Source organism: Stegodyphus dumicola, chromosome 7, assembly GCF_044657685.1.
Source record: "Stegodyphus dumicola isolate Sdum_Otavi_A_Nest chromosome 7, ASM4465768v1".
NCBI lineage: Eukaryota > Metazoa > Arthropoda > Arachnida > Araneae > Eresidae > Stegodyphus > Stegodyphus dumicola.
The window spans coordinates 11,936,880-11,950,323 of NC_140774.1; the positions used below are offsets into that span (position 1 = coordinate 11,936,880).

Genomic DNA, 13,444 nt, shown 5'->3' on the forward strand with positions numbered 1-13,444 from the left:
TCGGAAATGATTCAGGTAGGTATTTATAAAATAAACTTTTATTTTGATACATTTCCATCTACATTTTAATTAATTTTGGTATTTTATTACTATTATTTTATAATCATCCCAATGAATAGAAACAAAAAAGGATTTTTGGAATCATATTCTGATTAAATAATGAAAATAATATATATTTATAAATATGAAAATAATATATATTTAATAAACATTTTATGAAAAAATTGGTTTGATTTAACTGAAATCCCATACTTAATATTTCATAAATATATATTTTCACATTTTGTTAACTTAGTATCAAAATGTGAAAGCGGTGTAAGTCTATTTGAGGTCTCTAAAAGTATAAATTTATTTTAATTAATACTTTAAAACCGATCACATTATAAATTTAAATTAATTTAATATTTAAAAAACATAAAATGAGAGCATTAATATATACCAATATTTTCAAACCATTCATTCACAAAACCTTAAATATTTCCATATAATATAAAATAGACTTTCACCACTTTCAAAGAATACGGCTCATTTTTCGTTGTCATCCCTTGAAGCTCCGAAGCTGATGAAAAAAATTTTAAGTACAGAACAGTATGATATTCAAGACAAATATGAAAAACTGATCTGCCTTCTTAAAAGTGAACTCATGCTTGGAATTTTTTAAAATGCTTTTTTTTTTTTTTTTTTTTTTTTTGGCGGGGGTACATTTTTATTAGCATATTTTCAGTGAGAGCTAAGAGTTTCATATGAAGAGTGAGAGCTGAAAAACTGGAGCTTCAAAAAAAGGGGGCGGGGAAAGTTAAAAGCAAAACAGAAGTAATGAAAAAAAAAAAAATCTCTCAAACCCAATCTGGATCGCATTGTCTACGCCAAAGAGCGTCTGCTGTCTTCGACGTTCTATTAGATTTCTCACCCTTGTTCTTACGCAAAAGCGGCTGCGATAAGCCTTAAGGGGGGCACGTGCAATATGGCGGGCTTCTCTATATAAAACACACTGCGTGAGGAACTTTACACTCAAGTGTCTCTAAAATTGACTGAACTCCAAATTCTTCGGTGCCGAAGTTCTTCTTTAAAAAAAGGTGGTAAACTTGAAAAAGACAGGCGGATCCTACGGAACACGGCTCTGCTGCTTCTCCTTGCAAATTTCGTCGAGTCGTCGACCTTAAAAATCTGTTCTTCCTGTTCTTTTCCTACGAGACACCATATATTGCATTTTAAATCGACAAAACATCTCGAAAAGAAAATTCGATTTAAGGACTGCAGACCTGATGTTACGAAACTGTTTTGTTTCTTAATGTCCTTTACCGATTGCATTGAAATGAACAATCCTTAATTTGTTTGGGTACTTTAAATTCTAACTTTTTGTATGCGACACCAAAACACCTCCATGGACTGTAGTAACAGAAAAGGAATTAGTTTAGTTTAAAGTAATTCGAAGGAAGCAAGTATTCTTCGTGGAAATTGTTTTGTGTTACAAATTTCTTCCAACAACAATTTTTTTTTTATTCTCGGTATCCATTGACTACTAAAAGACATTTTCGTGATTACACGTACAAGAAACTTATATGTTACAGGACACAATGTCTTTAGCAATCCAACTCAAGCATTTTCTGATACTTATTATGTTTAATGTCTTGGTAATTGCACCAAGAACAAATGCTTTTGTAGCAAAAAATATGTTCCTCGGAAATGAATCAGATTCTTCATCTGCAGAAAACTCTAACGAGGTAAATGACGTCCCCTTTGAAGATACTCTTTCTTTTCTGGATGGCTTCGTGACTGTAAATGATGCAGAACTGTCTGATGGAAATGAACCAGTCATCCCAGAAAGGAAACTTTTCAAGAGAAGTACGCAATCCTCTACCGTGCCACAGTACATGTTGGATTTGTATGATTATCTGTTGGATAGGAAGTTTCAGGTGAAATTCGACACTGCAAGGAGTTTTCGTTCCAGTAAGTTTGAAACTACTTTTCTATGCATGAAGAATAATTCTTTCAACGAATATAAATTTATTAATTGTCTTTGAATATATAAATTTAGGACATATTTTTTATAGATTTCCATTACTGTTATTAATGTCACATAATTCTTAGGTATAGCTTTTGATGAACTAAGAAATTTGGTTGTGAAATTATTATAGTTTTTTTTCATTCAACGTGCAAGCAAAATTTTTGAGATTCAATAATTAAGTACACTAAAACCCTTATGAGAAGTTTCCGTTTAAGACAATATCCCGCTTATGAAGTTTATTTAATAAAACCTTCCTGTTTAGATAAAGCTATTTTATATATTTTCCTATTTCGATAATGTTAAATTTCATCGTGTCAAACATTTTTCCGTGATAACTTTCCCCGAAACCTAGAAGATTCTAGATTTCTACCTAGAAGGACAACGTTGTTTTGACAACAACAACTTTTTACCTTTGGACAAAGGTAGAGTTTTCCTTCCTTTGGAATAGAAATCTTCATTAGTTCTTTGTACGAAATAAAAGAACTTCTGTAATCGCTAAAAATTTAGGGTATCATTCTTCAATGGAAATATCCATTTTGACTATTTTTTTTGCGTGACATCTGCGTGTACGGACAGGATAAAGGACTCATTTTTCCAAAACAGATGGTAAAATGGATTAAAAATTAATTTTTTGGGGGGAACTTTTGATGTACATACGTACATATGACTCTCACATTACCGGAAAATAATTAGCCGTAGAACTTTCAAATTTTGTATATGGTACTGCTATAACATATAGTTGTGCACCTCCTTCTTTTTTTAGTCGCAATCAGCATTACCAAAAATCCGTATATACCCATTAACCGGCTTAAAATCCGGCTTAATTATATAATAATAATTTAACCGGCTTAAAATCCTTACTAGGAGTTTATTTCTGCAGATGTTGGTCTTATATATTTCCAATTATAGAAGTGTTTTAAGTGACGAAAATATTCATGTTTTGGCAATATAAAATTAAAAAAAAAAGTTTTGACAAATAATGTAACCTAACTTTTCATGCGATCTACCAGTTCTTATATTTAAGAATGTTTTATATTCGTAATAAAAAATAAAATTATAGGAAGTTTGAATCCCGTACGACAAAAACTGGCCGTGATATTTAACTTCAAAATTTGCAGTTTTTGATATCATTTTCAACTTGGCTTGAAGTATGGGTTAATTAATTAATCAATCAGAATAATTCTATGAAATAGTTTAAATGAAGTGCAGCAAAAATTTGTATAATTTAATAAGTCGTGCAAGGCACATATGGTATCCGCATCCGATTTTTTTTAAAGAAATTCTTACTGAATATACTTATTTTTCCTTTGAACTAAAGAAGAAGTCATGAATTTGTTTTCGCACAGTGATGACTTTTTCTGTTGTGGTAAACTAATTTTCGACCGATCATATAACACATACATAACGGCTGGCTACACTGTTAGGCCAATTAGGCATTTCACATGGTGAGAAAGATAGCCAACTTTCGATCCATTTTCATTCGCTTTTCTTCTACACAAAATAACATGCAAATGAAGATTATTCACTTTTTCTGTCTCTTTGAAAATAGTATCGTCTATTTCTGAGATATCAGATTATAGTTTCACAAAATAAATTAATGAATAAAAATTCTAATTAATGAAAATTTGACAGAAAACATGTTTAAAATCTATAAAAAATTCTGGTAAATTTTTTCATATTTAAATAAAATTCAATTAATTGAGTTCTAAAATAATTTAGTTGAAATAGTAATTTAAAGTATTAAGTTTTCAAAATTATAATTTAATTGAAAACAAAATTTGATACGAATTACTTACATTCAGTTTAAAGCATAGTAATTTTTAGCTCTAAGAGTATTAATTTTCAAGTGTTCGTCTTTTTCGAAGAGAACAAGCAGAAATTTATAACTTTACTTATGTTGAGAAGTCTTAATATAAATTAATGAGGTCCACTAGAGGCAGAGCAGTAAAGTCGCTGAACAGTGCTAAATCGGCATAAGTTCTTTTCTAGGCTAACAGGCTGGCGGCATAAGCATTTTAAAGATTTTTCCAGTGAGTAACGTGGATCCGAAACAATTTCCCTTAGAAAGTCACCACGAAGGCATCCCTTCCCTTAGGCAAAGAGCCTTTGCATGCTTTGCCATAATCATGTATAGCAAACTTTAATATAAATTGGAATTATTTAGTCATAGTTAGGTATACGATCTTGCAGTTTCTACTAAATAGCTTGTCAATAGGTAAAAGATTATGTTAAAACCCTCTAACCGTATATATACGGCCTTGGTTATAATATTCCAGGCAGTTTATATTTTTGGTGATATTTTTATAAGAATGTATATAAACGTGCATATTAAAATATGTCAAAGAAATTAAGCTTTTATATTAAAAGCACACAAATTCAGGTATAAAAATGCCAGGAGAATTTTTACATTAAAATCAAGAATATAATGTATTCTCATAGTAGTTTTGGGAAATTTCTGTTTTCTTTGCGAAAACACTGGCCGGTCAGAGTGTTAAGTTACATTATCTGAATATAACAAGGTATGCGAGAGCTATATACCTAAGGAGACTCATAAATTCGCCACACAGCCTGTCCGTTGGCCTGGGCTCCAACGCAAGCAGAATTATCAGTTTTCAACTGTAATGAACTCTCAACTTCTGGTGACGCAGTTAAAAATAAGAAAGGAAATTAAAAAATGGACATTATTCGAAATGGAATTAAAAAATGGACATTATTATGTTCGCGATTGTGTGTCCTGGTTTTCCGAAAGCTCAGTGTTAGACCTACCTCGTATAGCCTCCGTTTAGAATTTAGAGAAGCTTGGGGGGTGGCGATAAAAGAATAGAAACATAAACATGTTTTTTATTATGCTTAATAGACTAAGCAAGAATTAGTAATTTTTTCAGTTGAACTCTGTAGAGATCTAGATTAACGTTTGTGAAATACAAAAATATTTCAGTCGAAGATATCCACTAAGTTCCATTATATCCGATTATGCTTTTGTATATGGACTACTTTAACATGTAGTTGTGCACCTCCCTTTTTTATTGCAATCGGTCGCACCAGAAGTATATAAATACAGATGTATTTACTAACTGTGTTATCCCTCTCGGTAAGTTTACTAAATATAATGTGCAATTTAAGTTTTAAATGCTACTAAGCCTAAACTGTACATTTTTTGCTTTAGTGGTTAAATTGTGTTGTTCTTATGTTCCGGTTAAGGTTCTTATGTCTTTAGGTAATCTGCATACAATAGTTGTAGAATTATCAACAATTTAAATGTTCTTTAAGCGCTGCTAAGCGTAATACAGCAGCCATATTTGTTTACATTTGAAACTTAGCAGAATGTTGAATTCATTCAGTTTCTGCACCTTCAGTGGTCTTTTTGCCGAGTGGGATCAAACGTAAACTTTCAGTTTTGTGCACAAAAATAAATAAATAACTAAATCTGCCTTCTATCTTGCTGGCCGGATTGCTCGTTTTTGCGTAGAGACTCTAATTTAATTTTAGTTGTAAAAATTTTTTAAGTGTTTTAACTGTATTTGGTGTTTTAAGTTTTTGTTTTATAATTTTAATGAAGATGTTTTGAGTTTATATCTCTAATGAAATTCGTTGAAGTAAGTTTAAATGAAATGCAGCAAAAAAACGTGTATAGTTTAATAGATTGCACAAGGAAGTCATGTGGTGTTCACATCCGATTTGTTCATTTCAAATTCTATAAATATCTCATATTTTAATTTTAACTTCGAAAGGCTTAATAATATTTCATTAAAAGAATCCCAGTACAATTATCTGCACTTAACAACACGTTTCAAGCTCAGCTTTCAGTTTCACTCAGTTTATAAGCTGATTATACAAGAGAAAGCAATTGGTTTCTAAATTAAACAAGTAAAATAATTGATTGCGTTTGATAAATTCCGCCACAAAAGTACGCTTCATGGGAGAGTTTAGACTCGATTTTACTATAACAATATGTAGCATAGCCCCATCAAATGTGTATGTTAATTGTCCCATTTAGGTGCAAATGAACCTTATCTCCCCACAGAATTCTCCAAGGCCAAGCATCTTCGATCTCCGAGCAAATGCCACCCGTTTATTAGAATCATTGCGTTTTATAATTTCTGCAAGCGGATTATCTTGCATGAATAGAAGTAAAGGACTTTCCATAAGATTTGCCATGCTGTTGTAAGACTCAAATCCAGTTGTCGCGCTATTCTCCAAGCTCTGCTTACTGCCAGCAATGGTCCCATGTGTATATATACTTTTTGTTTTGGGAATATACTTTTTGTTTTGGGTAGTATACGGTAATTATTTTCCCGATTAATTTTTAAAATGCCAATAGCGTTATTTTTACTGTAATATTACTGATCTAAAGTATACACTGCTGTTAATTTAAATGTATATGTTATTGCATATTTACATAACTATTTCATTTAATCTGCTGCTGCTTCATCTCTTTATTCATCAAATCGAAAAACAACTTACTAATAAATTAAATTACTCTAAGGAATTTCATTTTTTGATGTTGTACATGTAGTGCTGTATTAAAATAATTCGGTACTATTTGGTTTTGAGGGCCGTAAAAAATCGCCAAACTATTGTTGATGCCAGTGCTGCAAAAATAATTGCGGCAACCCTAACGCAAGAAAGGAAGCATAATAGAAAATAACTAAGATTGATGTTTTAATTTAGATGAAAGGTTAATTTCATATAATACTTTTTTATTATTGTAATTTATATAAAAAAGGCTAAACATGACTGTATGGAAGCATAAGAGTAAATAACTATTTCAGATCATTATTATAATTTATATAAAAATTGCTAAACATAACTGAATGGATGCCTGCATCGTTATTTCGCTACCGACTTATCGCTAGAGCATAATTTCCTCCCGTTGGTTGTTCAAACGTAATTTTCTATAATGAACGATGCCTTTTCTTTGAAAAAAATTCTCGGTGAAGTGCAGATTCGCCCACTTATTTGTTTGCCGCTTTTTACAAGGGTAAAAACAATTGGATTTTTGTCAATTTTTTTTTTTTTTACTTTTTAAGTGAAAAATAGGTCGATATGTACATGGATAAAGTCAAGGGTGTGCGCAGTGCTATTTTTGTGCAATTCTTGGATTTTTTTTTAAAGTGAAAATAGGTCGATGTGTATATGGATACCGAGTATGTGCAATTCTTAAAAACGCGTTAAGCAGTGGGTGATTCTGCACTTTACCCAAAATTCTATTGTTTACTTTTCGTCATGGGCAATTCCCAAATTGTTAAAACCAAAGGATATCAAAAAACGGATTTAAAATTAAAAAAGTAAAAAGATTTAAAAACTAAACTAGTATTTCAAAGGGGTGTTAAGAAATATAGAACTGTATAAACTTACGCAATCTGAAATCAGAGCGTACGCTAGATTTGGCGCGGTGTTAAATGGGAGCGTTTGCTAGATTTGGCGCTTTTGCGCATACATTTTCGCTGCAATTTTATACGTTCCTCAAAACGGAATAGTACCAATAATTCCCTTTAAAACTTTACAATAAAATATATAATTTATTAGATTTCAAAATACTACAATTTTTTCTTCCTTGTGCGAAGATTATATACATTTACTTGTATATTTCCTTGTACGAAGTAAAGGAATTTTGGGTATCATATTTCAACGGAAATATCCATTTTCAGCGTTCCTGAATCTATTTTGATATTTATTTTGCGTGACGTCTGTATTTACGAACAGAACAAAGGCTTTCTTTTTCCAAAACGGACTTTAAAATTGAATCAAAAGAGATTTAATAAGGATATTTTTGCGACGTCTGTAGGTACGTATGTACGTATCTACTATCTCACATAACTCAAAAACGATTAGCGTTGAAATTATGTACCTGGGACTGCTATATCCTCTAGTTATACACCTCCTTTTTACTGCAATCGGCAGGACCAAAAATGTATGTCTCTCTCTCTCTCTCTCTCTATATATATATAGACATAAATTTACGTAACTTGGTAAGGAGTGTTGGTATAATACACACAGAAACACCATTACCTAGTTTAAAAGCCCTTAAGCCGGTCCTTATTTTCGCAATCGTTGATAGTAGTCATACACTTCCAATTACAGAAAAGTTCTAAATGACGAAAATATTCATATTTTGACAATTTGTAATTAAAAAAAAATCATTTTAGACAACGAAATCTAAATTTTAATGCGGTCTCCTGGTTCTTATAGTTATATTTGGGGATTATGCTTGTTATCAAAAAATAAAAATGTAAAAAGTTTGAGTCCTGTACTACAAAACGTCACCCAGATATTTAATTTCAAAATTTTCAGATTTGATGTCATTTTCAACTTACCTCGAAGGATTAATTAATTAAGGAGTTATGTTTAAGTGAAGTTCAGCGAATGAATGTTTATAATTTATTCATAAAAGAAAGTCATCTGGTGTCCAAATTGTTTACTTCTCATAAACGTAATTTTTTAGTAGTAGTTTTGTAAAAAATTACATAAATCGTCTCTGATTTTCATTGAGCATAAACGTATACAGCGTATTTGTTTTTACACTGGCGCTACTTTGAGGCACCTGTAGCGAGATCAATTCACTGGAGTTTCACCAAATTTGGTAAGGGGCCAAATGATGACATGGAAAAAAATTCCGTAAAAACAAAAATTAGTTCCGAAAGTTGGCCATAGGGGAAAATGTGACGCTCTCCTAATATGCCTAGCTGAGTACTAGATAAATCAATGACAAAGAAGAAATTTCAGTGTAACACTGCTTTAATGCAGCAAATGAATTGCCCCAAAGAGCTAAAGAGATGACATTTCAGTGCACCACAGCACTATCCAATAAAAATGTTTCATCGGCGAGGTCATAGACCTCTTACAATGTGACCACTTCTTGTTAATCACACTCTGCATCCTGTAAACGACATTTTCAGCGTTTGAAGGTAACATGTTACCAGGAATGCTCAGCATATCTTGTAATATGTTATCCTGTAAATGGGTTATCACTTCTATCGACAGCCCCTGCTAGACGGGACTTTTCTGAGAAACGAGACTCTGGTAGCATTGATTTAAACGGGAGGATTCCTAGAAAAAAAGAGCTCCGCTAGAAGCGACGTTCCACTTAGCTGGAGAAACGATATTACGGCTATGCGGGAGTTTTTCAAAACTCACCGAAAATGTTTCGGCTGGAGCTCTGTCCCGGGTAGAAATAAACCAATCAGACGAAAATTCTGCTTCTAAAGGATCACGTGATCCAAATCTAAGCGATAATCAATTACTGTTTGGCGTTCAAGTATTTTTTAGTAAGTGAAAATGGTAACGTAGCTACGTGGGTTCCCTGGAAATGTGCAGGTTCTGAGAATTGTCCCTTTGGATGTCCAGTTCCTCGTAGCCGAAACAAAATGTGATTGGGACCTAAAGTCGTCGTGGTCGGGACCCCACCAAGATAGACGGTGAATTTCATAAGTTGTCATCATATCCTGATACTTTTGCTTGGTAACGGTGCAGGTGTGTGTATGTGTTCTGTTAGAGTAATTTCTCAAAAAAAAAAAAAAAAAAAAAAAAAAAAAAAAAAAAAAAGCTTCGGTGAAATCTGCTATGAAGCCACACTAAACGACTTTTGGTCAATGCAATTAGATATCTTCAATTGCATGGAATTTTTCTCATGACAAATTCGAGAAATGTAGATATTAATACTCCCATTTAGGTGCAAATGAACCTTATCTCCCCACAGAATTCTCCAAGGCCCCATCTTCGATCTCCATTCTCGCAGGAAATGTCAGAGCAAATGCCACCCGTTTGTTATAATCATTGCGTTTTATAATTTCTGCAAGCGGTTTATCTTGCACGAATAGAGGTAAAGGACTTTGCTTAAGATTTGCCATGCTGTTGTAAGACTAAAATCCAGTTGTCGCGCTATTCTCCAAGCTCTGCTTACTGCCAGCAATGGTCCCATGTGTGCCGTCAACGAAAGCAGTCGCTACATCAGTAACTCTTCGTTCTGAGACTGGCTTCCGCTCTCTACCAAAGTGAATGCTAAGGATTCTGTTTATTCAAACTTCTGAATCATGCCTTTCAATGTATTAATTGATGGGCTGATTAGATTTACGTAGGCTGTTACGACTTCTAAACTCACGAAGAGCGGCGATTGCGATCGAATTGATGAGATAAAACAACTTAGAGCTGAGGTAAAGTGAGAAACTGAACTGTTGAGGCTGCTGTCGTTCACTTAACTTAGCATTTACATTTTCCAGTTTTAGCTGCGTTTCCTGCAAATTTTCAGTTGCGTAGACTAGAACAGCATTACCTGTTTTCCCTCATTGGCGGCTTTCGAAACTAATTCTTTTTTCCCCACGTAATCCCACGTTTCATCAAACATACAAAGGAGAACGGAATTCCAGGATCTTATACTTCTCTTCATTTCACATTAGCCTTCTTATTGTTTTAAGGTATCCAAATTCATGAAATTCTTACTGACAGGTCCTTAAACGATTTCACAAAATTAGATAAGAATGGACGTTCAGAGGTAGTTTAGTATTGTAACCAACAATGCATCAAGGCTTTTCTTGTTTTAGTAAGAGTTTCCTTGAAATCGAATGAGTCGTCGTTAAGTTACATAAAACGAAGAAACAATAACCATTAATTTATATGAAAACACTTTTAATAATTCTCAGGCATCCATAAAAATTCACTTATAACATCACGCTAAATAACGCATCAAACGTAAAATGGTATAACTTAAACTGATGCTAAAAGTACACACAATTAATTCATATGGATAATTTGCTCTTTTCTTCCAAAGTCAACAGCGTGGTAATATCGAATGTTTAGCTCCAAAGCAAGGTTTGTAGTTTATCCCACTTCTGTGAGCAAAGTGACGGCATGCAGCAGATGACTAAAATACTTCACTGTCTCTTAGCCATGGACCTTAAAAGAGGCGTTAGTCTATCTCTTATAACCACCGACATATCGGCAAGAAAGAGTTGGGACGATATGGTTTACTTTAACACTGAAACCTATGCCGTTTGTATCACATAACTCGTTTTAATTATTAAATGTGATACGTTGTATATAGTGATGAGTTTATGAAAGTCGCAGTTTTTTCCAAATATGATTTAATAAATCTCATTAAAGCACTTTTTACTGCATTTCACGCATTTTTTTCACGCGTAATTCTTGTACAAACATCTTTACTTTGGTAAAACGGTAAACACTCTATACACAAAATTTATGAAAAAGTAAAATAATATTGATAGTACGTGATGCTTTGAAATAAATAAGGTAAAATTAAACAAGATTGATATATATATATATGTATTTTTAAATTAATGAACATTTTCACGCAGTGATTTTCAAAACTATAATAACATTAAAAAACAATCATTTATTTGATTATATCATCATTAACTTATTAACATTAAAGTGGAATATTTATTTTAGTAATTTATAAAATTCAGACCATAAAATTTTCTGAGTGTAATGAAGGAAAAAAAAAAGAGATAAAATAAAATCTAGAAGCACTCAGGTTAAAACTTTAAAAAAAGGTTCCTGTTGGGCGTACCAACAGGAACCTTTTTTTAAAGTTTTGTGTGTTACCTATATTTATTGAATATCATGTTCTTCGCCCGTAAATTACATACATTTGAAAACAGCATATTTTAAGAATTTCCGCACTGGAGATAAAACTGTTATTTTCTGTACAGTGCTCGCTCTGAACTCGTTGATTTTGTTAATCAAATATTCGTTAAAGTTTTACAAAATATGAAATAGATTAAAACAAATTCGAAATTCGGCCATCCAGATGCCCATGTTCGGGTGGAGGATTACATTATTCAAAATTTGATGGCTCTAGCTACAACCATCGTTTTTGTCACAGGGCGAGAAACATACATGTATTCAGGCAAAGTCTTCATTATTTAATTTCTTTAAATATAATACAGGGCGATAATATTTGGTAACAACAATTTGAAAGGAGACACAGACATTTATAGTAAAACTGCGCAAAATGCCGTTTCGAAACTAACAGCCTTTCTAGGCTACCGCTCCTTTGGCTAATAAATTAAATTAACTGTAAATAAAAAAATCTTATGCAGAACTAAAAATAAATTAAAAAAATAATCACTATAAAATACAAGCAAAACTAATTATTACGGTTAAATACAATTTTAATATTAGAATTAAATGTATAAAAATTATTAAGGAGTCAAATGTGTTTATCACTATGATGTATTATGAAATGTAATTGAAATAAAATTCCTTTATAGAAATTGTGCTATAATATTCATCTATAATTTTAAAAAGCAGCACAATTTAGAATTTTAAACAAAACTTTAAAAAAAATTCGTTTTTAAATATTTTAGTATTTTTTGCTTATTTACATCAATAAAAAGCATTAAAACTGCAAGAGAAAATTTCTTGTTTGAAATTTTCTATTAGTTCATATTTAAAATATTATTTTCTAAAAGAAGTAGTTACAAATTTTCTTACAGCATAGAAAAAGCTAAAAAAATATCCAGCCCTGGAAGCATGCAACAGCTTTATAATTATTTGGAACATTAATTATGCTTGATAAATATGCTAAATTTTTAAAAATGAATCTCAATTTCAAAAATAAAAATATGGAGAAATTCTAATTTGTGAAATGATGCGCTACAGCCAGCTTTTTCTTGACAATTATACACGCTGCAATAAGCAGCCACTGTTAAATTTCTGCAAGTCGTCCCTACTCCTTCGGATGTGATCAAGTTGACAGCCGGGAACGCCTCAGACGAGGGAGAAAACCCATTTGGGTTAGTCTATTTCTTATAAGGTCCATGCTCTAAGCGTAGTGAAAGAGTTAACTTTGAAATAGCATAACCTTGTCTGTCTAATGACCTTGACAGGACCTTGGTAGTGACCGTGAGGTGCTAAGCAGAGATATTCAGAGGGTAAATAGCGGGAGATAAGTTTATTTGGGTGCAAGAGAGAGAGAGAGACGATAGTCTTTCGTATTCATTAATTTCTCTGGCTGTCTGCCAAGTGTCGAAAGTCGAGGTCGACTATGGTTTCTTCGAAGTCTTCGAAGTGCAAAAGCGCGATTTTTTTTTTTCTTTGAGACTGTCAAAATAACCTTTAAAAAATTGCCTTAAAACTGCTTGATCTTTCGAAATTAAAGTCATGCGTTAAATAATGAAGAATCTGTATGTATGTACGTTCCTTGTATTGTAGAAAAACCCTCTCCTCCAAATAATCCCCCCCCCCAAAATATATGCACCTAGAAGATCGAATTTTAAATTATGGAGTTGTTTTTAAAATTTATTTCAGATTTTGCGCGAAATTAATGCAGTTTGAGTAAAAAATTCCGTGGATTATATTAAGCGTAAGATATTTATGTTTCAAAATGAATCAGAAATTTCAGCGATTAAAAGTGTTGCCACTCCGCAAATTGTGATACATTTATCTTTCAAATTTAGGCGACAAACTCAGTAATTT

The 13,444-nt window shown here is 32.3% G+C and overlaps 1 protein-coding gene across 1 annotated transcript in view; it reads left to right on the top strand.

Moving 5' to 3' along the window:
* Positions 1-1,008: 1,008 nt before the first annotated feature.
* LOC118195219 (bone morphogenetic protein 10-like) overlaps positions 1,009-13,444 on the top strand; it is a 42,531-nt gene continuing 30,095 nt past the window's right edge. The window contains exon 1 of the mRNA XM_035366478.2: positions 1,009-1,950. Coding sequence (XP_035222369.1) covers positions 1,563-1,950 — 388 coding nt within the window. The 5' untranslated portion in view covers positions 1,009-1,562. The remainder of the gene's footprint in view (positions 1,951-13,444) is intronic.